Source organism: Mytilus edulis, chromosome 4, assembly GCF_963676685.1.
Source record: "Mytilus edulis chromosome 4, xbMytEdul2.2, whole genome shotgun sequence".
Taxonomy (NCBI): domain Eukaryota; kingdom Metazoa; phylum Mollusca; class Bivalvia; order Mytilida; family Mytilidae; genus Mytilus; species Mytilus edulis.
In genome coordinates, this window is record NC_092347.1 from 59,870,375 (window position 1) to 59,896,582 (window position 26,208).

The 26,208-nt window shown below is 32.1% G+C and overlaps 1 protein-coding gene across 1 annotated transcript in view; it reads left to right on the top strand.

Moving 5' to 3' along the window:
- The first annotated feature begins 5,422 nt into the window (after window positions 1-5,422).
- The window catches only part of LOC139520111 (ubiquitin carboxyl-terminal hydrolase 3-like), a 28,874-nt gene continuing 8,088 nt past the window's right edge, over window positions 5,423-26,208 (top strand). Inside the window, exons 1-12 of the mRNA XM_071312555.1 lie at window positions 5,423-6,317; window positions 8,750-8,810; window positions 9,479-9,565; window positions 13,563-13,649; window positions 13,912-13,965; window positions 14,587-14,728; window positions 14,847-14,932; window positions 15,547-15,654; window positions 16,280-16,393; window positions 17,328-17,548; window positions 19,687-19,767; window positions 20,280-20,398. Coding sequence (XP_071168656.1) covers window positions 6,233-6,317; window positions 8,750-8,810; window positions 9,479-9,565; window positions 13,563-13,649; window positions 13,912-13,965; window positions 14,587-14,728; window positions 14,847-14,932; window positions 15,547-15,654; window positions 16,280-16,393; window positions 17,328-17,548; window positions 19,687-19,767; window positions 20,280-20,398 — 1,245 coding nt within the window. The 5' untranslated portion in view covers window positions 5,423-6,232. The remainder of the gene's footprint in view (window positions 6,318-8,749; window positions 8,811-9,478; window positions 9,566-13,562; window positions 13,650-13,911; window positions 13,966-14,586; window positions 14,729-14,846; window positions 14,933-15,546; window positions 15,655-16,279; window positions 16,394-17,327; window positions 17,549-19,686; window positions 19,768-20,279; window positions 20,399-26,208) is intronic.

The window sequence follows — 26,208 nt, forward strand, 5'->3', positions numbered from 1 at the left end:
ACCCTCTACAAGAAAATCTGGCATAGACCTGTGCAAAATGAAGACCTTCTGACAAGTAATTCTGTATAAAACAATCTTCATTTTTTGGCATTGAAACTCATATGCCATTTGTTTTTCCAGTCTACCAATGCTGATAAGTCTTTCTGGAGAAGTTCAGTCTGCTTGATTGGTGATGGTACGAAAGAGTAGCCAGTCATCCGCGAATAATTTGGTCTCTAATGTAGATGCTGTTTCTAGCATGTCGTTAATATTGACCAGGAGCAGTAAAGGTCCCTGAACTGTGCCTTGGGGGTACTACAGAGAGTTATGGTACTTGCGTGGAGACAGCTCTCTCTAGTATTACGCTCTGATTCCTGTATGTAGGAAGGAGCGAATCCATTTGTTGGTTTAAGTATATGGTTTAAAGTTTTATTATATAAACTGACATCTGTACGCTATATTCTAACAGACAGACATATATAAATACAAATGTACCATACATGTCGTTGAAATTAAGGTCTCCTTTAAATCATTATTCAAAATTTCGTGCTAGTGAAAAACTACAAATTTTAAATAGCGAAAATAAACCTAAGACTTAACAAATAAACTCATCATAGATACCAGGATAAAAAAATTATATTTACGCCAGACGCGCGTTTCGTCTAAAAAAAGACTCATAAGTGACGCTCGAATAAAAAAATGTTTAAAAGGCCAAATAGAGTACAAAGTTGAAGAGCATTGAAGACCAAAAATTCCTAAAAGTTTTGTCGAATACAGCTAGGGTAATCTATTTCTGAGGATTACACATTTTTTTTTGCGATGTTGCATGATGTATTATTTTATTTTGCTTGGTGTCAAAGTCAATGGAACTAAGTAATTGGAGAACTACACGTAGGGTAAAATGTCAATTAACAACGATATTTTAATTTCGATGATATATATGTAGAGTGTTTTCGGGTATATTCGGCCACTTAACCTACTTTCTCATCTACTGGTTACACACTAAAACGTTAAATGTATTTTTAGTCAAACATGATGAATTTAGTTGTTAACCTATGGAATGTTAATGCAATATTAAATATCTGACTGAGGACAAGATATGTAAAAGTTCATGATCACATCAAACATCGTAGGGTGTTTTCGGCATAGATCGTCAAACTTCGGCCGGACTTCGACTATTTCCGGCCATTAATTTTTCGATAGGATTCCAGTCAAATTATTCATATTTGTTATAAATGCATCGGTTAACTAAGTCTGCTCATGCGGATTATCATTTTATTTTATTTATAGCCTACATATTTAATATCATCGGAAGGTCGTCAATTTTCGGCCACTTTTCAGATTTAAAAAAAAAACAGTATCGACCTTCGGAGAAGATTGCCTATTGTTGAAAACTGTCAATATGTACCAAATTTCACATCTGCTGCACACAACATGTTCTTAACATTTTCAAAATCTCTTTCTTGTATCTGCATTTTCAGAGAGCATTTTTGAACTATCTTCCCACCATAAAATGCTGGATCTTTGGTAATTGTCAAAAAATATTTCCCCATAAAACCATGTCCTTCCTCAATAAGTGGATACATCGCTTGAGCAGATTGTCTGGTAAGATATCCCACAACATTGTGCGAGTCAAGTGTTTTTACAGCAATGGCTTTTGTGTCATAATTATTATTTCTGTCTATCTGGGCATGAAAAATAGTTCCAATAACAGGATTCTTTGGCAAGTAGAACTTGACCCCAGTGATGTAAATGTTTGGAATAACAATAGTGTTCAAAGACATAGCTAATCCTGAAATGAAGAAAATGGTAGCAATTTAAAAGTCGAGAAGCAAAAAACTGTGTGTACGATTGTTCTTACGATAATATTACGAAATTAACAATCGAAATGAATTAAATAGACTTGTTACGTTATTATCTTCCTCAGTTTGCGTGACCTATGAGTTAAGGACGAACAAAACAAGCATTATTTCTCGACAGTTTAATAATTTGTAATTTTATTGATTTGAAAGTGTGAGTGTTACACAAATTAAGCTATTAGTGATGACTGAGACAGGGACAGTTCTCATACTATATATCATCCACAGCCGGCAATTCACCTAGTGAGCAAGAAAGTGTAAAAAATGTAAAACAGTATTCCATCTTTGTTTGCATTGAAGTACTCTCTAATTGACGTTTACCAGCCAACATTTCATATTATTATTATGAACAAACAATATTATAAATGTGAGTGTTTTGACTATTATTTGTTGTATGTTGTACACAATTGCTGTCTCTTTGTGTTTTATTGTTGTTTTGTTTTTCTATGTTTTCATGTACATTTTGTATTTCAGCTCATATCCTTTTGTACCAGATTTTATACTGAATAACAGAAGTCACGGAGTAGTTAGTTAGTTAGTTATTATAGAAGAGATTTATTAAAACATTAAATAATTTATTTATCTATATAGATAATTCAACAATAATCAGTCAGATCAGTCAGTTAACAGAATTCACACTCAAAGTAATCTGGTCAGATTCTCCTTCTAAAACTCCACACTGCGACAAATTAGCGCACGCTCTGTGGAAGAGACGTTCACAGTTATCACATTTGATTGATAACACCATTACTTTTATTTCACTCTCACATTTATAGCAAGATTTATTTTCCCCATTGTTAGTAGCCTTATTTTTTCGTTTCTTTTTTCCCTGTTTTGGCTTCGAACTTTTCATTTCCTTTTGTCGCTTCCTTTCCTCTCTTTCTTCCGTTCTCCTTTTCTTTTCCCGTTCCTCATGCTCTTTTTTTTCTTTCCTTTCTGTCAGGATTTTGTTCATCTGCAGACCAGACAACGCTTTAGGCTTTATTAAATATATTAAATCTCTCCAGGTTTTGTTTGTCTGTATGTAATTAGGACTTCTTGTCCATTTTCTCTAACGGCTCAACCATGCTTATCGTTTTTATATAGATTAGACAGTTGGTTTTCCGTTTGAATAGTTTTACGCTAGTAATTTTTGGGGCCCTGTATAGCTTGCTGTTCGGTGTGATCCAAGGCTCCGGCCCGTGTAGAAGGCTGTACCTTGGCCTACAATGGTTTACTTTTATAAATTGTTACTGACTTGAATGGAGAGTTGTCTCATTGGCACTCATACCACATCTTCCAATATCTATTGACAGACCTGTGTCATCTCTGCTATCGTTCACTAAAATATCGTCATTTATGATTGATGGACCAGCAATAGTTTGTATATTTGTTAAATTGGTCAAACCGACATCTCTGTTGGATCAGGATTCGTTAATATCAGAGCTCCCTCTCAGTGGCGGATCCAGCCATTTAAAAAAAGGGGGGTCCTAACCCAGGACAAAAAAAGGGGGGGGGGTCCAACTACATGTCCCCATTCAAATGCATTGATCGTCCCCCAAATGGGGAATTCCAACCCCTGGAACCCCCCCCCCCCCCCTTGGATCCGCGCCTGCCTCTGCCTCTACATCAACCTCTACCACCACGCCCACCGTGTTCTAGTAGATTTTGGTGGCATAACTGTATTGTTTCCGAAAAATCTACGTATTAATCAGAAATAGAAGGAATGGAACTGTATTTATATGGAACACGATGTTGACGTTATTGCTAAGAACGTAGTAAAATCGCGGTATGAACGTAACGTGCTATAATTGCAGTAGAAGCGTGGTAAGATCGTTTTGCAATCGGATAACTCATTGTATAGGCGTAGTAAGAATTAACGTGATGAGCGTAGAATGGGGTGCTCATTTTCGCCATATCTTTCCGTATGTTTTTTTTCAGTTTATGTTCAGGTCTTTATGTTTTTGAAGTATACAGATATTTCTATATGAAGATAACTTCAAATGCAAAATATTCATATTTTAAAACGTGTTTGTTTTAAGAAAAATCATTTGAAATGTTGGATTAAAGGGTGTTTGAAATTTCCTGATGTTTTGTCAACGGGGGACACATATTCGCCGTTGTTACACATCTATTTAAAACCAAATAACTGCAGCTTTAAAGAATATTTATCAAATACATTTCATTATAGATGAATAGCAGACATTTGAAAGGTGTAAAACACTGAAATTTAGGGCAATCAGTCAAAGAATTACTAAAGAAACACTTCTTTGAAATCGTATTTTTCATTCAGGAAATTGGCTGAAAAGTTTTGTCTGTTTTTCTGTCCTTTTGGTCTCATTTTCAAAAATAATAATTTTTGTTATAAAAATATAATTTACCGGCATATTTCTTCAACTTCAACCATCCTTTGAAGTTTTTACACCTCAAAATCATAAAACGGCGCAATTGTGTCCACGGCGAAATGAGCGCCCGCACGGGGAGGGGGGGGGGGGGGGGGGTAACTTCCTATTTTTGGGTATACGGGGATGTGCCAAAAATATGGGTCATAATTTTGCGAGATTTTATATAAAAATGACCCTACTTTTTAATGACACCCTATATTAAAATGCATTTACGTTTGATAACTGTATATTGATTTTGGGTATGATCTACATATCATATATAAATATGCTATTGAGAATATATAACGATAAAATATATGTGCACCAAACGATGTCAATTCATATAAAAACTTATGTGTAGCTGGTATATTTGTGAATTATTAGTGATGATGAGTTAGTGCTTATACAAGCATGGGTCAAGTATAGGTCATTCTGTCTTAAATATTTATATAACTATAGGTACTGAATTTCAGTGAATGTTATATCAAAATGGGTACGTTTTTTGAGGCAAAAATGGCACACCCCTACTAAAAAAATATCGAAGTTACCCCCCCCCCCCCCCCCACCCACCCGCGAGCGCCCCACTCTAGAAAGATCTTGATAAGCGTAATGAGGTCGCAAAATAAGCGCGGTGACAACGTGGTATAATCGTAGCGGGATCGTTGTAGTGTCAACGTATATTTGTTCCACCTAACAGAAGTTCCTGTTATAAACAATGTCATAATATCAATTCCTGTTGGAACACATATTCTGTACCATTCCGTTAGGAACATTTACTGTAATATTTATTCCAGTGGAAATAATATTCCAGAATGATGTTTCCATTTGGAACTTATATTATGAAGGAACTTCTATTCCGTGACAGTAGAAACGTAACTGTATGAGGACGTATAGTTGCATCTTGAAAGCAACGAAAATTTACATTTTCATGCCGCTCATACCCGGCCGCGACCTCACCACGATCCGTTAATTTATTTTAGATCGCGGTGAGCGTGGTGCGATAGTCGTCTAGTGAGACTGGGGCTTTATCACGGGGGGTCTCTTCCTATATAAAGGTATACATATGTGCCGCTGGAATGGGTCCCTTTTTTGATCCGTCAAATATATCAATGGGGTGCAATTTTACCGAGGAAATATATCAATAGGTAGTAATTGACCGATTGTGATATATCAATTGGTCATAAATATATGAATGGGTTATGATTTCGATGTGAAATATATGTATAGGTAGGGATTTCACAATTATTCAATATATGAATGGGGGGTGTTTTTAAAATCCCAGCTGCACACCTGTACCCAAAATCCCATGTTGAGACCCCCCGTGGGCTTTATATTCTAAAGATTGACATGTACATGTAACAAACTCCGAAACAGTGATCTGGCTACGCTTCTTTTGTATGACCCGAACGATAACGCTGTATGGAGTCCTATGGAGTTTGGCACATGCATAGCTAGCCGACATCTATCATCTATGGACTATCTGCATGAACCTATCCCCCTTTTAATGATAGCTGATTTCAGGGGACGGACAGCTATATGTGAAGCGTCTTGTTTTTTTGCGATATGCATGGCCGATTGTCCAGGATTATCTGATTTATTGTCAATATTTTATTTGAATGGCCTAATCAGTCAGTTCAAAGGGAGATAATCGCACTTTTTAAAAGACTTGCGTAAAAGTGATCACATGATCTAGCCAAATAACTACGTTTAAAAATATAGTTACCAACAATTTTGCATTGAAAAACATTACCATTGATTGACACACAGAATGAAGACGATTTCATAAATGAATTTAGTTCGTTTATTTATGTTCCTTATTGACATGAACGATACTTGTTCGATCATGATTATAAAATCATAATGAAAGGCGGAATAATTTTAGCAATGGAATATGCACGACACGCAGTCTGAGGAATCGCTGTTGATCATTTAGAGCTTAGTTTCGTTACAGTGGTACGCAGTATTTCATAAGTGACTGCATTTATTATTTGTCCAAGCACAGTATTAAAAAAAACCTACATTTTGCATTTTATGGAGTGTCCGCACCTCGAAGAAGCCGTGAAAATATTAGCGCCACCTACAATTGCAGACACAAAAACGCATTTTGTTTGTGCAGGTGAGATATTTGTCATTTCCCAGCAAGATATCAAGTTTTCCTCATTATATTTATTGAATTGCAATTTATTATTTTATTGTGTAAATGAATCGTTCCATCTTCCGAAAATTTCAAGAACCATGTGCTTGAAAAATTAGGTCACGCGCCGTCATTGAATGGCCAAATGTCAGATTAAGTTAAAATCGTTTGGTTACTCGGAATTTAAAAGCCGATGCATAAGTATTGAAATGTGTGTTTTGATCGTCATCTTTGGTATAGCTTTACAACAAAGGATTTATTTATAGCGTTACTATACATAGTTGTGAGCAATCAAAACAATGGCCATTCAAAAGATTAGGGGCCATTTCAAAGAAAAAAAGGCACAGCAAGGCCATTCTAACTAAAAAATTATAATAATAATTTCTTGATCATCACTTAATGAAGTATTGGTGAAGCAATATGAAGTGGTGACATGCAAATAAATCCATAATCGGAATATCAGAATGAATTTGTTTCAATTTCTCTCATACAAGTTCAAATTTCTATAGTATCGTCGTGTCATATGTTTTCGTATGTCATATGTTTTCGTATCAACCACATTTCGTCGGTTTTGACTGCATACGCGTACATTGTGGCATGTTTTTCCGTTTCTATATTTAGAACAACAGCACCACTACAACTTGACATATTTAAAACATATTCAACGTCGTTTTTTAAAGACGTTAGAACAAATTAAATAAAACTGACCTATTTAGCCATTTTTATTTAATGTCAAAAATATGCATCACTAGAATAGTTGTGGAAAAAAATTCTGAAGGGTTAAAATAAAGTCCAGATATGTTTTTTGCAAGTCAGACACCGGATCTTCAAGACATATGACTGTCAAGATTTTTTTTTGCCGTTTTAATTTCAAACAATCGAGTTAAAATTAGCAGGGTTCTTATATAAAATGGTTGTTCAAAATCTAACTATTCAATATTTCATTGACAATTTTTTTGTATACATCCTTGATACATGAAGATGAAAACAGTCTTAACTTTTTATTTTTAATCTAAATTTTGAAAACTGCATTTTATTTTAGAAAAAATAATGTATTTTGTACAAACCAGGTGCCAATCTGAAATTAATCAAAATCTAAAAATTTCAGCACACGAAACACCAACCTTACACTATTTACTAGTAATTTTTAGTACTGAAAAGTATTTAATAACTTTTTTATGATTCAAGCGATCACCAGAACCACGACTTTAGAAAATATGAATTTCCGGATTTTGTACTCATTTCCTGTCCGTATACTGACCCAATTTTTATTTCATACGAAAACATATGACGCCGTTTTTTTTACACACAAAAATCGCAAAGTAATCGGAAACAGTAAAAAATCGTAGTAAGCATTGACAAAAAAACTAAATACATAAAATCAATCTACAGGACATGCTTTTTAAATTTTAGTAAACACCTGAATTAAAACTCAACAGTGAACACCGTAAGCAGTAAAAATTGTTATTAGTACGAAAACACATTACACGATGATACACCACAGTTCAAGTCTGTTGTTACATGTATTATTATATTATTTCATTACAATATTATAAATAACCTCCATGCTTAACTTCCAACACAATAGTCTTAACTTTAATACCAATGCAATGTCTGAAAAATTAAAATGTGTTACCATTATCATCTTTGAAACTTTCCCATCTCTGACAGTTACTTTGTTATAATGTCTGGCTATGTAAACACAGACATATGCACCAGTGTATCAGTCAACTGTAAAATCCAGAAGGACAAAGAACATGAAATCTACACCTTAAATTAGATGTCGGCAAACCTTGTTTAATTTCTGAAAATATTTTTTATTGCAGCTCATTTACATATGCAAGCATTCAACTCTGACATTAAGATTAAGATGATTAAACTATGAAAGTATACTTGAGGAAGTGAAGATAACCTTACTTTTCTCTAGTCTACAATATTATTTTACACATATTTTAATAATTTATCACAAAAAAGCCATGAATAGCAGGGAAAAGCTGAGTTCTAATTTTTTTTTATGTCTGGTGGTTCACGAAGAAAAATTGCTGGTCTTCTACTATTTCTATTACAAAATATCAAAAATTGTGTCTGTCCTTTGCCAAAATTGATGATAAAATCTCTTAGACCACATCTTTTCGTGAACTCTGGAACAAGGTTCAAACATAATTTTAATTATACACATTGTACATTTATACATATATGGAAATGAAGGTAATTTAATAAACATGCATGGAAAACTTCTGGAGGGGGTACTTAGCATATTTGAGTTGTATTGTGTAGATATTTATACATGTACATGCACTAGTATTTACATAAATTTGTGTCATTGAAGTCTCTTTTTTCTTTAAATATTAAAATTTTGTTTGTATTTCATGTTTGATTATAGAATTGAAAATCAATATTTTTTTCTGCTGCAGTATGTAACACAGAAAAGAATCCATGGATTTGCACAAACTGTGGAAAAATACACTGTGGGCGGTGAGTAGTCAATATATGCATTTATATTTTTTATACCTAAAAAAAAATCAGTTCAGGACCTATTATTGTTAAAAAATTCAATCACTCATCAAACTTTTATTTAGAGGTGATGTATTTTTTTGCTGATAATTTTGTGTACAAAACAGTATCACTTGGAAATATTTGTTATTTTACCTGTACAACAGTTGTGAACAAACTTTCAAAATCAATAAGTCAGACCATAGAAACAACGTTTCATACCAAATTATATTACAACTGATGTAAATGACTGATGGTTATGTTGGTGAAATGAAATATGACTTTTTCTTTTGGTGGAAAAATATTTTTAATGATTATTGTAAGATTGAGTGTAGTAAATGTGTTTAGATTTACAATTATAGAAAACCATATGCTTATTAGATATGCTAATTCAGTAGAAATTACAATGACCTCTTAAGTTGTGGTATGGCAGAAGTACAAATGAAAAGTTTGCTTGAACAGTAAAGAGATGATTTGGTCAATCCTTACAATCGTCATTTGAATTTAAAAACATGTTATGTAAATTATTCACATATGCTTAAATCGTATCCATTTTATCTGGCTGCACCCTTCTGTCAAAAGATATTTCATGGTAAACCACAGAAATGAGTCTTTAAATTTAAGATTGTATTTCAATTTGATATATTTAGGTATGTTAATGGTCATGGAAAGTTACACAATGAAGAAAATCCCAACCATTCAGTATGTATGGACTGTGAATCCTTTGCTGTATTCTGGTAAGTATATCATAATATTATACTTGTCATGCCCAAAATTACAAAAGATAAGCACAAAGATATTCATTAAACTATAGAAGAAAACAATCACTTTTAAGAAGCCTATCTTGCTGTTAGTTGATTCCAAAATGATATTGAAATCACGAGTAACTCTATAGAATTTACAGAACTGCAGTATTTAACAGAAAGAAAAAAAATTGAAGTTTGCATGAATGCTTATGAACACTTCAGGGCTCACGCTACCAGGCGACTTGGGCGAAGAAGTCGCCTTCCCGATCGTCACTTCGCTTTCCCCGACCCCCAAAAGCGAAAACAAGTCGCCCTGTTCTCGACGATAGTCGCTTTCAGTCGCTTCCGTCATCGGACATTTTCAATCTTAAGAAAAGAGGTTGAAGCATTGTCTTCGCAGTGTGTAGCAGGTTATTTGATAAAAATACAACTTTTTATCACTTCGTGCATTTTCGCAAGTTTCGGTGCTTGTTACTGGAAAACGTACATCAACCTCAATTTCGGCGGCAAAAATAAGTTTGTTACTTCATTTAAACGTGATAAAAGTTGCCTCCAGTAAATTTTTAATCCATTTATTGCATTAAAAACGTCATGTTCCTTTCCAAATAACTTGTCAAACATCGTTTATTTTTGTAAAATTTTCTTGCATTCGTCCGCCATTGACCGATTTCTAAACTCCGGATCTGAACCGGACCAGCTATGACAGAAATCCGTACTTTTACAATAATTACTACGGACGCACAGATGGAACAGCTGACAGAAGAATATTGATCTCAAAGGGAAAAATTACGCATTCCACACGCATTAAGAGACTTTTGGTGACATCTTATTGATTGGTGTATATAATTCCCTATATTTTTTATACGACCGCAAAATTTGAAAAATTTTTCGCCGTATATTGCTATCACGTTGGCGTCGTCGTTGTCGTCGTCGTCTGCGTCGTCGTCCGGCGTCCGAATACTTTTAGTTTTCGCACTCTAACTTTAGTAAAAGTGAATGGAAATCTATGAAATTTTAACACAAGGTTTATGACCACAAAAGGAAGGTTGGTATTGATTTTGGGAGTTTTGGTCCCAACATTTTAGGAATTAGGGGCCAAAAAGGGCCCAAATAAGCATTTTCTTGGTTTTCGCACTATAACTTTAGTTTAAGTTAATAGAAATCTATGAAATTTTGACACAAGGTTTATGACCACAAAACAACGGTTGGGATTGATTTTGGGAGTTTAGGTTTCTACAGTTTAGGAATTAGGGGCCAAAAAAGGGCCCAAATAAGCATTATTCTTGGTTTTCGCACAATAACTTTAGTTTAAGTAAATAGAAATCAATGAAATTTAAACACAATGTTAATGACTACAAAAGGAAGGTTGGTATTGATTTTGGGAGTTTAGGTCCCAACAGTTTAGGAATTGGGGGCCAAAAAGGGACCCAAATAAGCATTTTTCTTGGTTTTCGCACCATAACGTTAGTATAAGTAAATAGAAATCTATGAAATTTAAACACAAGGTTTATGACCATAAAAGGAAGGTTGGTATTGATTTTGGGAGTTTTGGTCCCAACAGAATAAGGGGCCCAAAGGGTCCAAAATTAAACTTTGTTTGATTTCATCAAAATTGAATAATTGGGGTTCTTTGATATGCCGAATCTAACTGTCATGACTGTGTATGTAGATTCTTAACTTTTGGTCCCGTTTTCAAATTGGTCTACATTAAGGTCCAAAGGGTCCAAAATTAAACTTAGTTTGATTTTGACAAAAAATGAATCAGTTAGGTTCTTTGATATGCTGAATCTAAAAATGTACTTAGATTCTTGATTATTGGCCCAGTTTTCAAGTTGGTCCAAATCGGGGTCCAAAATTAAACTTTGTTTGATTTCATCAAAAATTGAATAAATGGGGTTCTTTGATATACCAAATCTAACTGTGTATGTAGATTCTTCATTTTTGGTCCTGTTTTCAAATTGGTCTACACTAAAGTCCAAAGGGTCCAAAATTAAACTTAGTCTGATTTCAACAAAAATTGAAATCTTGGGGTTCTTTGATATGCTGAATCCAAAAATGTACTTAGATTTTTTATTATGGGCCCAGTTTTCAAGTTGGTCCAAATCAGGATCTAAAATTATTATATTAAGTATTGTGCAATAGCAAGTCTTTTCAATTGCACAGTATTGCGCAATGGCAAGAAATATCTAATTGCACAATATTGTGAAATAGCAAATTTTTTTTTAATTAGAGTTATCTTTCTTTGTCCAGAATAGTAAGCAAGAAATATCTAATTGCAAAATATTGTGCAATAGCAAGATTTTTTTTAATTGGAGTTATCTTTCTTTGTCCAGAATCAACTTAAATCTTTGTTATATACAATATACAATGTATATTCACTTTTTACTACCAACTGATAAATTATAATAAATAACATTCAGTGATAACAAGCAGTTTTTTTTTACATCTTAATATTTTATGATGTATTTAAATGAGTAGTAATTGTTGCAAACTCCATTAGAAATTTTAATTGAGATTAGTTTTGGAATAAGGGAAAGGGGGATGTGATTAAAAAAATTGGGTTCAATTTTTCTCATTTGAAATTTCATAAATAAAAAAGAAAATTTCTTCAAACATTTTTATGCCCCACCTACGATAGTAGAGGGGCATTATGTTTTCTGGTCTGTGAGTCCGTCTGTCCGTTCGTTCGTCCGTCCGTTCGTCCGTCCGTCTGTCCCGCTTCAGGTTAAAGTTTTTGGTCAAGGTAGTTTTTGATGAAGTTTAAGTCCAATCGACTTCAAACTTAGTACACATCTCCCCTATGATATGATCTTTCTAATTTTAATGCCAAATTAGAGTTTTTACCCCAATTTCACGGTCCACTGAACATGGAAAATGATAGTGCGAGTGGGGCATTCGTGTACTGAGGACACATTCTTGTTTTGAGAGGATTAATATTCAACAGCATAGTGAATTGCTCTAAGAGAAAACAAAAATTTTAAGTTCATTAGAACACATTCATTCTGTGTCAGAAACCTATGCTGTGTCAACTATTTAATCACAATCCAAATTTAGAGCTGAATCCAGCTTGAATGTTGTGTCCATACTTGCCCCAACCGTTCAGGGTTCAACCTCTGCGGTCGTATAAAGCTACGCCCTGCGGAGCATCTGGTTATGGATTGTTTCAAACTATTCATTAAAGTTGCTTAACTCTGAGACTATTATACTAATATCAGTATATTATGGCCCAGCTTAATAACTTTTATATTTTTTTTTATGAGAAACACTGAATGTCATACACAAGATAATTTTTAATTAAATTGTAATTGATATATTATAATTTCTTTTATTTTTTAAAATATTTTTTTTTTTAGTGCTAGATATTTAGTTGGTAGTTTCTCACAAGAACCTTAGTAAAACATAAACAACTTTTAATTTTCAAATGTTACTTTAATTGTATTTTTTTTACTCAGATATAAATTGAACAATATAAAAAGAACATTATTTACATATGGCCCTTTATACTATTGTAAAATCCAAACATTGTATCGCACCGCGCGAATGAGCACTTCTCTTTCAAATCTCACCACTTCTCCCTATCAGTTTCAAAAAGAGAAGTCACTTCTCCCTATAATTCTGAAGTAGTGTGAGCCCTGCACTTATGTGGCTAAGAAAGTTACATTAATATGTTAATTTGTGCATGCAATAAATATCTGTTCTTCTATCAATGTCATTGTTTGTGTGGGAAGTAATATTTAAGATTAGAGTTGTCTTCCTTTGTCCATAACTGCAGTATTATTAACTTATAATGCTAAATACACTGCAATGTGTATTATTTTTTATTTCTCACTGAATAATGAATGCAATTATCACCCTGTGGCTTTTTCTTCATTTCCGAACTTGCTTTACATGTACATTATTTTAATTTACTGAAAATAAGTTGGTATATTAATAAAGTTTGAATTGTAACACTCCAGTTTAGTGTCTAATAGATTACTTTATATTTCAGTTATGCCTGTGATGAATTTGTAATAAATGATACAGAACAGGGCCACCTAGACAAGTTGCGGAGACATGTGGTTCAACTGTTGATGAGGTAATGCTATACTATATCAGTCTCCGTTAATAGTTTTCATGGTATTTTATGTAGCCATTATGCTTGAAGGGAAACAGTGTTTTAATTTGTTAGTTATGCTCACAGTTATTTAAGTGCATTTTATGACTAAAGTTGAGGAAGCAAGAAGTAACATCCAGAGTCACAAGACTCAACAAGTGTTAAAAGTTTGATTTATAGATATTTTTGTATAAAACAGATTTTTTTACTGGGTTGGTAATTTAAGCATGTTTTAATTTTTCAGAGTTGACACATGTTCAAAGCATGAACATTGTGATGAAAATTCAGAAAATAAAAGGTAAGTGAAAAGAAGTTGATCAGTAAAATACTTCTAGATTCTTTTTGAGGATTCAAATTATCTGCCTGCATCGTTTTTTTTTAACAGTGACAAATTTACAATGGGTCCTTAAATCATCCTTTCAATCAATTCAGATTTGCCAGCTTATATGTGAATGTTACTGTTTTAAACTCCATTCCAAAGGGTTTGGTTTAACTGTTACCCCTTTTAATTTGTCTATAATGTAGACACTGTGTAGCTGAAAAAATTGAATCAATCGCAATTACTAAAAACATCCTTATTATTATTTATTTATTGTTTACATCTTTCTCTAATTTTCTGAAAGTCGCAAAAGCCTTTTATTATCTCCATAGCTATCATGAAATAAAACTGATGTTCAAATGATTAGAATTATTAAAATTTTCAACCTTGATATTACTGACTTGTATGAACATGATGAAGTTGCCTTCCAAGATTTTAAGTACTAATTATGTGATGCAGAAATTTTTCCTTGAGAAATATTGCTCTCTGTTCAGCACATTTTCAGTTGTATAATGATTCAAGTTACACTTGTTTTAGTAAACATGTTTGGTATTTCATGTAAGAAAATAAAATGTGTAATTTTAGATGTATCTTTTGCAGTTCACAGAATCGCACACAGTTAACATTACGACCAAAAGTTAGAAGAAACTCAACAGAATCACAAGAAAATGTCCCAATCAGTAAGCGAAGAAATTCAACAGAAACGCAAGAAAATGATCCAAAAAGAAAAAGATTAAAAAAGGTAATGCCAAAAAAAACTATGCTCAACAAAAATCATTAAATCACAAATGAAATATGACTTGTATTAATTTATAAAAAAATCTACTTGGTTATTTTAAAGTTATGTTTTCTAATTTCAGGAAGATAGAATATCTCGACCCAGATCATCTGGTCTCCGTAACCTTGGAAACACATGTTTCATGAATGCAGTATTACAGTCACTAAGGTAGAGTTTATATATAATTTGTAATAGTTGATGTATTTGTAATGGCTTTAGTAGCTTTTATTCAGATTATAAAATTATAACCATGTGGCTAAAAACAAACTATGAAGGAGAAGGAATTACATCAGTTCTTTTGTTTATCATGAGTATTTCTACCTTGTTAATCTTATGCAAAAAACAATAATCTGATGTGTTAGCTGTGTTGTAAATCTATGAAAACAAACAACCTTTGTTGCTTAGGAATCGAGTAACATTTTTGAACTACACTCTTGGTTTTAGAAACAAAAAAGATTGTATGTTCCTGGTATAATGGTAATTATTAATACTGGTAGCAGGTATACATTGTTCTTGTCCATTCGTTTTTGATACGTTTTGTTATTTGATTTTGCCATGTGATTATGGACTTTCCGAATTGATTTTCCTCTAAGCTCAGTATTTTTGTGATTTTACTTTTTATAGAATATTTTCCAGCAAGCTGTATGTGATATGTTCAAATGTTTCTATGACAATACTTCATTATATAATAGGTTTATATAATTACATAAAATCAGATTTGACTGTGTATGAAATATTTTTTAGTATAAAATATTAATAAAGCATTCCCTCTTTATTTTTAGTAACATACAGCAGTTCTGTGGGTATATCAAGCAGCTGCCATCATTAGAAGAAAAGTCAACAAAAAAGAAACACATAACAAGAAAAGCCTCGAAAACAGAAGAGGATATGTAAGATTATATTAATTGGTGTACAGATAATATTGTTTTTGTGATGTTTTAAGATTTATAGAAAGTTCTGGCTCTTCATTTTTCATTGAGGAACTCTTGTACAGCTTTCATGCTTAATTTTTGAGTTCACAAGCCAGAATCTCATTTTTTGGAAAATTTTAGTTGGATTCTGTTTGCTTGTAGAGAAGAATTTTACAAGCCAATGCCTTTCGACTTGTGGTTAAGTGTGAGGACTGCTAGTATACCATTAAGATTTGTTAAACTGCATGTTTATGATGTCTGTTTTGAATTCATTAGTGTAGAATTATAAATTGAAATTGCTTCTCTGGTGGAAATGTATCTTCATAGTGATTTAAATTCAATGAAAATTGGACTAAATAATGCGGACTTTGGCTGACCTAAAAAAACAATGTTGAGTGGGAAAGTGTTGGATTGAATTGGATTTATAAATAGAAAGAAAATAAAGTTTGTAGCCACACATTTCACACAGCATTCTGGTAAACAGATCGTTCCAAATAGTATCGGTAATTTTTTAATCATTTTGCTTATTTATCATGATTTATATAGGAATAAGACCCCTGGCTTTGTTCAATGAGTATTACATTTTCAACTTTTTACTTTGTAGATTGTTGATAGAGGAAGTGAGAAAAACATTGATAGCATTATGGCAGGGAACAAAAGGAGCCATTTCACCTGAATCTCTTTTCTGTGTTATTTGGAAAGTAGTTCCTAGGTTTAGGTAAGTTAGCCAAAAATATAAGTTATTAATAAATTTGTATTTATATGTTAGAACAAAAATACTAAAAAAATTGAGAATGGAATTTGGAAATATGTCAATGAGACAACAACCAGACCAAAGAGCAGGTAACAGCCAAAAGCCAACAATGGGTCAACACAGGAAGAAATCCTGCACCCACAGGTGGGCCTCATTTATAACCATACACTGTAATGAAGTTGTGTTATTCACAGGAAGTAGCCTGTTTTCCCCCAAGATAATGAATTAAGTTCATTGTGATGTTTTCTCAACAACACTTGACAAAGCTGACTAATAACTATGCAATTTTCTGTTAATCCCCCCCTTCTGAGAAGAAAACCGACCCTTAATTATTTACAGGATAGTCATATATCATGATATATAGTGTAAATTTTGCTAGTCTATTGATAATGTTACACAGAAGGGACTTACGCATGCTGTTTTTTTCATCATTGGTGCCATCTCTGTATATATTTTAAATTCTGTCAGTTTAAATTGAACCCTTTATTGTTAGATGATGATAGGCCGTTCTTGAACCATGATGCAAATCTAATAAATGGTGTTATGTAGGACTAAACAGATCAGTGATGAATCAATCAGCCGACATCTTTTTTGTCTGATTAACTGTGATATCAAATGATAGGACTGAGATCTGTTCAATATTCTATTTGATATAGGATAATTTTTTCGTGATCTATTCAGGGGGATAATTTTTTCGTGATCTATTCAGTGGGATTATAGGTCTATATATCCTGTGAAACCAAATAATTATTTTATACTGAAGCGTTCAGATTTTTGTTCTAATTACTTTTCCTACATGATATTTCTTGATACTACTGATGTTACGTAATCAGTATGTATATATGAACAATTTCAACTAATGTACATTTTAGTCATTTATTTATTTTGTTCATTTCAGAGGTTATCAACAACAAGACGCCCATGAATTCATGAGATATTTGTTAGATAGACTACACACAGAGCTTCTTTCATTGTTACCATATCCAAATAACAATAGTCCGTTTATAGGTCCGAAAGGAAAAAGTACAATTGTAACTGCCATTTTTGGTGGATTACTTCAGAATGAAGTCACATGTTTGGAATGCCGAATGGAATCCAAGAAACATGACCCATTTCTAGGTTAGTAATGGTGACACAGACACCTAGATTACATGCAATATGCTTAAACATTGAAATAGGAATAGTTCATAGAAGTTATCAAATGGAGATGTGGGTAAAAGTACTATAAAGTTCGGCATCTTTCGATGCTCAAATTTCAACTGTATACAAATTCTTATTATACGACCGCAAAATTTGAAAAATATTGCTATCACGTTGGCGTCGTCGTCGTCGTCGTCGTCCGAATACTTTTAGTTTTCGCACTCTAACTTTAGTAAAAGTGAATAGAAATCTATGAAATTTTAACACAAGGTTTATGACCACAAAAGGAAGGTTGGGATTGATTTTGGGAGTTTTGGTCCCAACATTTTAGGAATTAGGGGCCAAAAAGGGCCCAAATAAGCATTTTCTTGGTTTTCGCACTATAACTTTAGTTGAAGTTAATAGAAATCTATGAAATTTTGACACAAGGTTTATGACCACAAAAGAAAGGTTGGGATTGATTTTGGGAGTTTTGGTTCCAACAGTTTAGGAATTAGGGGCCAAAAAAGGGCCCAAATAAGCATTATTCTTGGTTTTTGCACAATAACTTTAGTTTAAGTAAATAGAAATCAATGAAATTTAAACACAAGGTTTATGACCACAAAAGGAAGGTTGGTATTGATTTTGGGAGTTTTGGTCCCAACAGTTTAGGAATAAAGGGCCCAAAGGGTCCAAAATTAAACTTTGTTTGATTTCATCAAAAATTGAATAATTGGGGTTCTTTGATATGCCGAATCTAACTGTGTATGTAGATTCTTAATTTTTGGTCCCGTTTTCAAATTGGTCTACATTAAGGTCCAAAGGATCCAAAATTAAACTTAGTTTGATTTTAACAAAAATTGAATCCTTGGGGTTCTTTGATATGCTGAATCTAAAAATGTACTTAGATTTTTTATTATTGGCCCAGTTTTCAAGTTGGTCCAAATCGGGGTCCAAAATTAAACTTTGTTTGATTTCATCAAAATTTGAATAATTGGGGTTCTTTGATATGCCAAATCTAACTGTGTATGTAGATTCTTAATTTTTGGTCCCGTTTTAAAATTGGTCTACATTAAAGTCCAAAGGGTCCAAAATTAAACTAATTTTGATTTTAACAAAAATTGAATTCTTGGGCCTCTTTGATATGCTGAATCTAAACATGTACTTAGATTTTTGATTATGGGCCCAGTTTTCAAGTTGGTCCAAATCAGGATCCAAAATTATTATATTAAGTATTGTGCAATAGCAAGAAATTTTCAATTGCACAGTATTCAGCAATAGCAAGAAATCTTCAATTGCACAGTATTGTGCAATAGCAAGAAATCTTCAATTGCACAGTATTGTGCAATAGCAAATATTTTCAATTGCACAGTATTGCACAATAGCAAGAAATATCTACTTGCACAATATTGTGCAATAGCAAGAAATTCCAATTGGATTTCAATTGGAGTTATCTTTCTTTGTCCAGAATAGTAGTTGAATCAACTTAAATCATTGTTTTATACAATATACAATGTATATTCACTTTTACTACCAACTGATAGATTAAAACAATCTTTACCATTCAGTAATAACAAGCACTTTTTTTACATTTTAATATTTTATGATGTATTTAAATGAGTAGTTATTGTTGCAAACTTCATTAGAAATTTGAATTGAGATCAGTTTTGAAATAAGGGAAAGGGGGATGTGAAAAAAAAATTGGGGGGTCAATTTTTTTCATTTCAGATTTCATAAATAAAAAGAAAATTTCTTCAAACATTTTTTTGAGAGGATTAATATTCAACAGCATAGTGAATTGTTCAAAGGCAAACATATTTTTTTTAAGTTCATTAGACCACATTCATTCTGTGTCAGAAACCTATGCTGTGTCAACTATTTAATCACAATCCAAATTTAGAGCTGAATCCAGCTTGAATGTTGTGTCCATACTTGCCCCAACCGTTCAGGGTTCAACCTCTGCGGTCGTATAAAGCTGCGCCCTGCGGAGCATCTGGTTATTTATTATTGGAATCTTTTGGTGAATTCCTTTATTTTTAAAAGTACCTGGATTGGATACCTCATACATGATTTAATGACAAACCATAAAAATACATGATTCATATAAACCACATTTAGCTTACTGTTTTTTTTTACAGATCTTTCACTTGATATTCCACCTCAGTTTAGTACCAGATCATCAAAAAATAAAGAAGGTGATCCAGTATGTCGTCTAGAAGGTACACAATAAAAAAAGTAGAACCTATTCAAATATATTGCAACCATTATACCTCGGGAATTTATATGAATATACGGTTCTTAAAAACTTTTGTGCTGTTATGAAGTATATGTCAATTTCATAGTAAAATATGATTTAAACACATCCTATTGATAACTGCAAAATTAATAAATTGCAACCAGTCTTACCGTTAATTTGTTTATGTTTATGAATTGAGGAAACATTCTGTTTTCAAGGATACTTGGAATTTGTGATTTTGGTGACATTTTGAAGTCGTGGTTCACCTTTAGGACAAAATCGAGCAGTATTTGACTATGAATTTCAACAAATAATAATGAATTCAAAGTACATCTGTTCACAATATTGATTTTGGAGTGAAGTTGAAAATTCTGTCAACAAAATTGATTAATTTTACATAATCTCTGAATAAATGTTTAACTGTCTTGAATAAATGATTTGGTAAAGTAACATTATCAGTAAAAAAATAAACCTGTATTTGTTTTCTTTTTTCAGATTGTCTTTCAAGTTTTACAGAGTTAGAAGAATTAGAAGCTTCTGAGCTGTATATGTGTAGTAATTGTAAAAAGAAACAACGTTCCACAAAAAAATTCTGGATCCGCAGGTTGCCAAATGTAAGAAAATACAACAAGTTAAGACAGTGTTGGCTGTTTGGTTTTTTTACTACCCATTTTTAGTGTAAAGCTTCTATAATTATCAGTAAACTGCATGTATAGAAAGTAGGTACTATCAAAAAAAATATGGATTCACTATAAAGGAAATATTGAAGTGAAATGCAGTAAAAAGAAAGTAAACAGATCAGTGATGATATAATCAGCCGACATCTTTTTTGTCTGATTAACTGTGATTTTAAATGATAGGACCGAGATCTGTTTTTCTTCATAATTATCCCATTTCATTCTCTTCAAGTTCAGATTTTCTGATCTAAAAAAAGGTTAATCTTTTCCACCGTAAAGAACTGGAGAAAAGTGCTTACTTGCTCTTGGAACTGCTCAACTATACACCATTATCTTGAGAATTTTCCTCTCTGTCTCTCATGATTATTCATTAATTCAACTGTAGAATTAGATTTAGTGTTTTTAAAACACAACGATTAGAAAAAGGAAAAAAAATAATCTGTAAAAGGCTTTAAACTTATTAAAAGTGTTTCTGTGTAAAGGAAAATAAAGAGTATTATTTTTATTGAATAAGAAATGTTATTTGTGACAAACAGTAATAAAAAGTAAACAGATCAGTGATGAATCAATCTGCCGACATCTTTTTTGTCTGATTAACTGTGATTTTAAATGATAGGACTGAGATCTGTTTTACTTTGTTTCATTCCATTTTTCATCTCAAAGATTGTCTGATTTAATTAACATGGACAACTGGTTAATTGTTTTCCTCTATAGTATTGACTGAGAGGAGGTATTCTTGGGAGTTCTTAAGGGATGCTTTCATATGTTTTATTTGGATATGATGAGCTGGGCTTATGAAAAAGATCAGCATTACTTTTTTATCAAAATGTGATTATTGCATTGCTTCTATTGTACACTCTGCTTGTATAAATTTGGCATCTTCAGAGTTTTTGTTAGAGGCTTTTCTATATACCGTAAAGCGGGTTAATTTTGCATAATTTTATGGATAGAGCAAAATCACTGAAATAAATTTCGTCAATTTAAAAGTGTTTATACAAAGTCATTGATTAAAGTTTTGAATCCGCATAAATATTTTGTATACTTTATTCAATGAAAATCACTAAATTTTACACCTGCGAAAAATAACACGCTATACAGTATTCCTCCCTGACATCCCAACCATACTTTAGAGCAGTCCTAATCAGCTTGCACTATTTAATGAATTTTCTGTCTGTACTTGAAGAGGTTTCTAAGTGGTTTGTCTAAAGAGGTCATGTTGTGATAGTGTTCATTTCATAGGTTTTAGAAATTAACCTGATGATTTATTTCATAAACTTTTCTGGTGTGTCCATTACTGATAGCTTAGCTTCAATACAACTGTAGAATTTGCTGTTGTGTTTAACAATACATGTACAATTAGTAAATAGACAACAAAAGAATAATTTAAAGGTCTAAATGTGATAACCCTGTTATAAAGCAAATAAGAAAAAGGAAAAATAGTTATTTTAAGTGAAATACAGTAAAAGTAAGTAAACAGATCAGTGATGAATCAATCTGCCGACATCTTTTTTGTCTGATTTACTGTGATATTAAATGATAGGACTGAGATCTGTTTTATTTCATCATTCATTTCATTTGATTGTCTGACATACATTTTGGAGCTGCTTAATGTTAAAAAGTACAACAAATTGTAAGTTCTATAACACTTAAAAGTTCAGGTCATGATTTTTTTTATACCAAACATTGACCATACAAGTTCATTAATACATGATAAAGACTATGATAAGTAAACAAGATAAACTTTTTAAAGAAGATTAAAATGATACTTCGACACTTAAACTACATCTTGCATATTTTTGCTCTGTGGTTGGAAGTATTGAAATCATATTGAAAATATTAACACCCCCCTATTTTGGACTGATTTTAATTATTTATCCACTTTCCCATGTGTGGAACTTAGTAATTTTTATCATTGAATTCCAAAGAGGGTACCTTGTTTTGTCTGCTACCATAAGAAAGCAGGTTGCATCTGTGAAATTAACTTGAGAATTTTTCAATATATATGGTTCTGGGGGAAATAACAATGTGCCATGCTAGTCCAGGAACAATATTGATATTGTCTTGCTTAATCTTGCTTACTGTCTCTTACTTGTATACTTTATAATATGTTTAGATGGTGTTAAAAATTATCGAAATGTTTCTATAATAACAAATTACAGACCAAATTCATATTAATATTTGAAATACAGATTTTTTTTTATCTGTGAGAAATGAAGCTGGATCTATGATGAAATCAAACTGCAGACATATTTAATCATCTGAAAAACAATGATATTTATTGATAGGACTGAGATCTGGCATTGTTGATTGATTGTCTTTTAATCTTCATTCTGATAGAATACTAGATTAATAAAATCTTGCAAGTTCATAATGAAGATCTTAAATATAGTAGAACTCTTTAAAAAAAGTTGAACTTCTCAAAAAAATTAAGCTCATATATGTTGAATATATGCATTATGATAAACTGTATCTGAACATGATAGAATGACAAAATCATCATAGTATTTATTGTCCTAAAGTTGATTTGGTTATAAAGTCTTTTTATTCTGTTTCATTAGATTTATAAATTTCCATGTAGAAATAAGGTACATGTAGTATTGAAGAAAAGAATCACTCATTAAGATATTTGTGAAATATTTGTATAAAAGAAATTGAACAGATCACTGATGAAATAATCAGCCGACATCTTTTTTGTCTGATTAACTGTGATATTAAATGATAGGACTGAGATCTGTTTTATTTCATAATTCATTTAGCGCTTGATTCTAGGGTTTTTAATTTTTTGATTAACTCTTTTCTTACTTTGCGCAGAGATTGTAATTTAAAAATTGAAGCTGTGGTCTCTGATTTTGAACTTATTTAATTATTTTTTTGTGATTGTCATGTGTGGAACTCAGTTATTTTTGCCATTTAATAATGAAGGGGGAGTCTAGTTTGTGTTTTATGTCGACAACTTCTACAATATGTATTTTAATGTTTGCATAATCCATCCCTGTGTAAGGAACTCGTCATAAATATGACATATTTGATTCAGCATCTTAACTTCTTATGCTTTTATGAGGAAAATTGTTTTTAAGTGAAGTTCAGTAAAAGTAAGTAAACAGATCAGTGATGAATCAATCTGCCGACATCTTTTTTGTCTGATTAACTGTGATTTTAAATGATAGGACTGAGATCTGTTTAAATCCCGATTCATTTTATTTCACCAACTTAATAGTGAATGTCAGATATTGAAACAGCTGATGTAAGAATTACAACACCCATTAAAGTCAATTTCAGATTTCTTTTGTCTTTCACAAATCATTATGTTGGACTATGTAAGCCTTTGATAGTTCATGGAACAATATAAACTTGATGACTGATTGTCATGTGCAACTCTGCTGGATCTATGATGAAATCAAACTGCAGACATATTTAATCATCTGAAAAACAATGATACTTATTGATAGGACTGAGATCTAGCATTAATTATTGATGTATCGTCATTAAATCTTCATTACATTTGTAACAGCTGATGTTAGAATTACAACACCCATTAAACTTTAAAGTTAATTTCAGATTGTTTTTTCTATTTTGCACATCATTATGTTGGACTATGTAAGCCTTTGATAATTCATGGAACAATATAAACTTGATGACTGATTGTCATGTGCAACTCTGCTGGATCTATGATGAAATCAAACTGCAGACATATTTAATCATCTGAAAAACAATGATACTTATTGATAGGACTGAGATCTAGCATTAGTTATTGATGTATCGGCATTAAATCTTTATTATGACACATTATCAAGTTATGCCCAATTTTGTGGACTTAGTTGAGAAGAACCTTGATATAGTTCTTTTGTGTAAAAGTAGGTCCTACATCATTTTTCACATGCATGATTTAAATAAAAATAAACAAAATAGAAATGATATCAAATGAAATACATTGTATTAGGAATAGGAAGATTGCAAAATAGAATACAGTAATAAAAGTAAACAGATCTTTGATGAAATAATCTGCCGACATCTTTTTTGTCTGATTAACTGTGATCTTAAATGATAGGACTGAGATCTGTTTTACAAATTCATAAATGTCTTCAGTTGTTCTGTTAGAAAAATAAATGATGTAAGGAAAGGAATAGGGGCGGGGCATTAAGGCCTGGTTTTGGCCCAATAAAATAAAATGTTTGATAACTATTTCAAATTGGCACATAATGTTTAGAAATGCATAGGATTTAGAAATATATATGAAAAACATAAAAAAAAAAAAAATCTGATGACGTCACAATTACGTCATAATATGTATTGTTTTTACAAAATTGATGAAAAATACAGAATTTATGCAGTTTTCCATCTTTATTTCCATTGTGGAAACATCGTGCGCAGCAGAGAAACAACACAATAATTTAACAGAAGCTTTATTATAACTATCGAGTCTGACATAATCTCACCAAATATAAAGTTGTTTCTTTGGTGCGCACATACTTATAGGAATAGGAATAGGACATATTTTTACAGCATTCTAGAAATTTAACCCAATGGTGTTAAAACTTCTATACAAAAATTTTAAAACAATGATTGATTTGTTTAAAAATAAAAAAAAAGAAATGTTGTATTAGTCTTGCATGAATGACATGTCTAAAAAATTGTAAAACCAAACAAAGAGAACCAGAATATCTTGAAAGAAAATTCTTGTAAAAGTGAAATCCAGTGTTAGTAAAATAGATCAGTGATGAAATAATCTGCCGACATCATTTTTGTCTGATTAACTGTGATTTTAAATGATAGGACTGAGATCTGTTTTACTGAATATTTTTTATCCATTTCACACCTAAAAGTACAGATTGGCTGATATAATTAAAAAATAATCATGGCTAACAGCTTAATGAAGCAATTACATCAATTCTGTAGGTTAGATCTGGAAATTTTCAATACTAACCACTAACCATTGACCAGACAAATCTTGACTAAATTACCACACTTGGGAATTATCCAGTCTGTATGGTGGTAAAAGCTGTTCTGCAACAGTTCAATGCATGTCAATACACAATACTGAGAGGGGGTAGGAGGGGTCCTGATCCCGAAATCCTGGCCTTAAAAACCTGAAATCCTGAGGTCCTGTAATTTGAAAAAAGAATTACTGGATTCCGAAAGGGTCAATCCTGAAATCCTGAGCTAAAAAACACCTGATCCCAGAGTCCCAATAAAGGTCCCACTGGTAATGTTGAATTATCTCTAGCTCTAACAGTGTTTAAATAAAGTTTATGAAAACTTTAAAATTAGTAGTTTGTCATTAAGAAATGTTGCTAGATCTATGATGAAATCAAACTGCAGACATATTTAATCATCTGAACAACAATGATACTTATTGATAGGACTGAGATCTGGCATTAGTTGACCTTTATTTAAGAATTGAATGCTTCTTTTTGTAAATTTATTGGGGTGTAAAAGCGTTGACCGAAGTACATTTTGTATGAAGCGCGGAAGCGCTTTATTCTAAAAATGTACGCACGGTCAACGCTTTTACAACCCTATAAAGTTACAAAAAGAAGCATTCAATACTTATAATTACATTTTTTAGCTAGGATTATAAAAACACGATTTTCATGAAGTTAAATTTTTAAATTCACCTGTGCACTTTATTGTGGGACCTCGTGTCATCATGAATGAAATGTTATTGTCTCATGCAACTGCTTAAAGAATAACATGTGATGTGCAATTAGCCAATCAGAATAACGTATTATAATGAAACATACATCTAA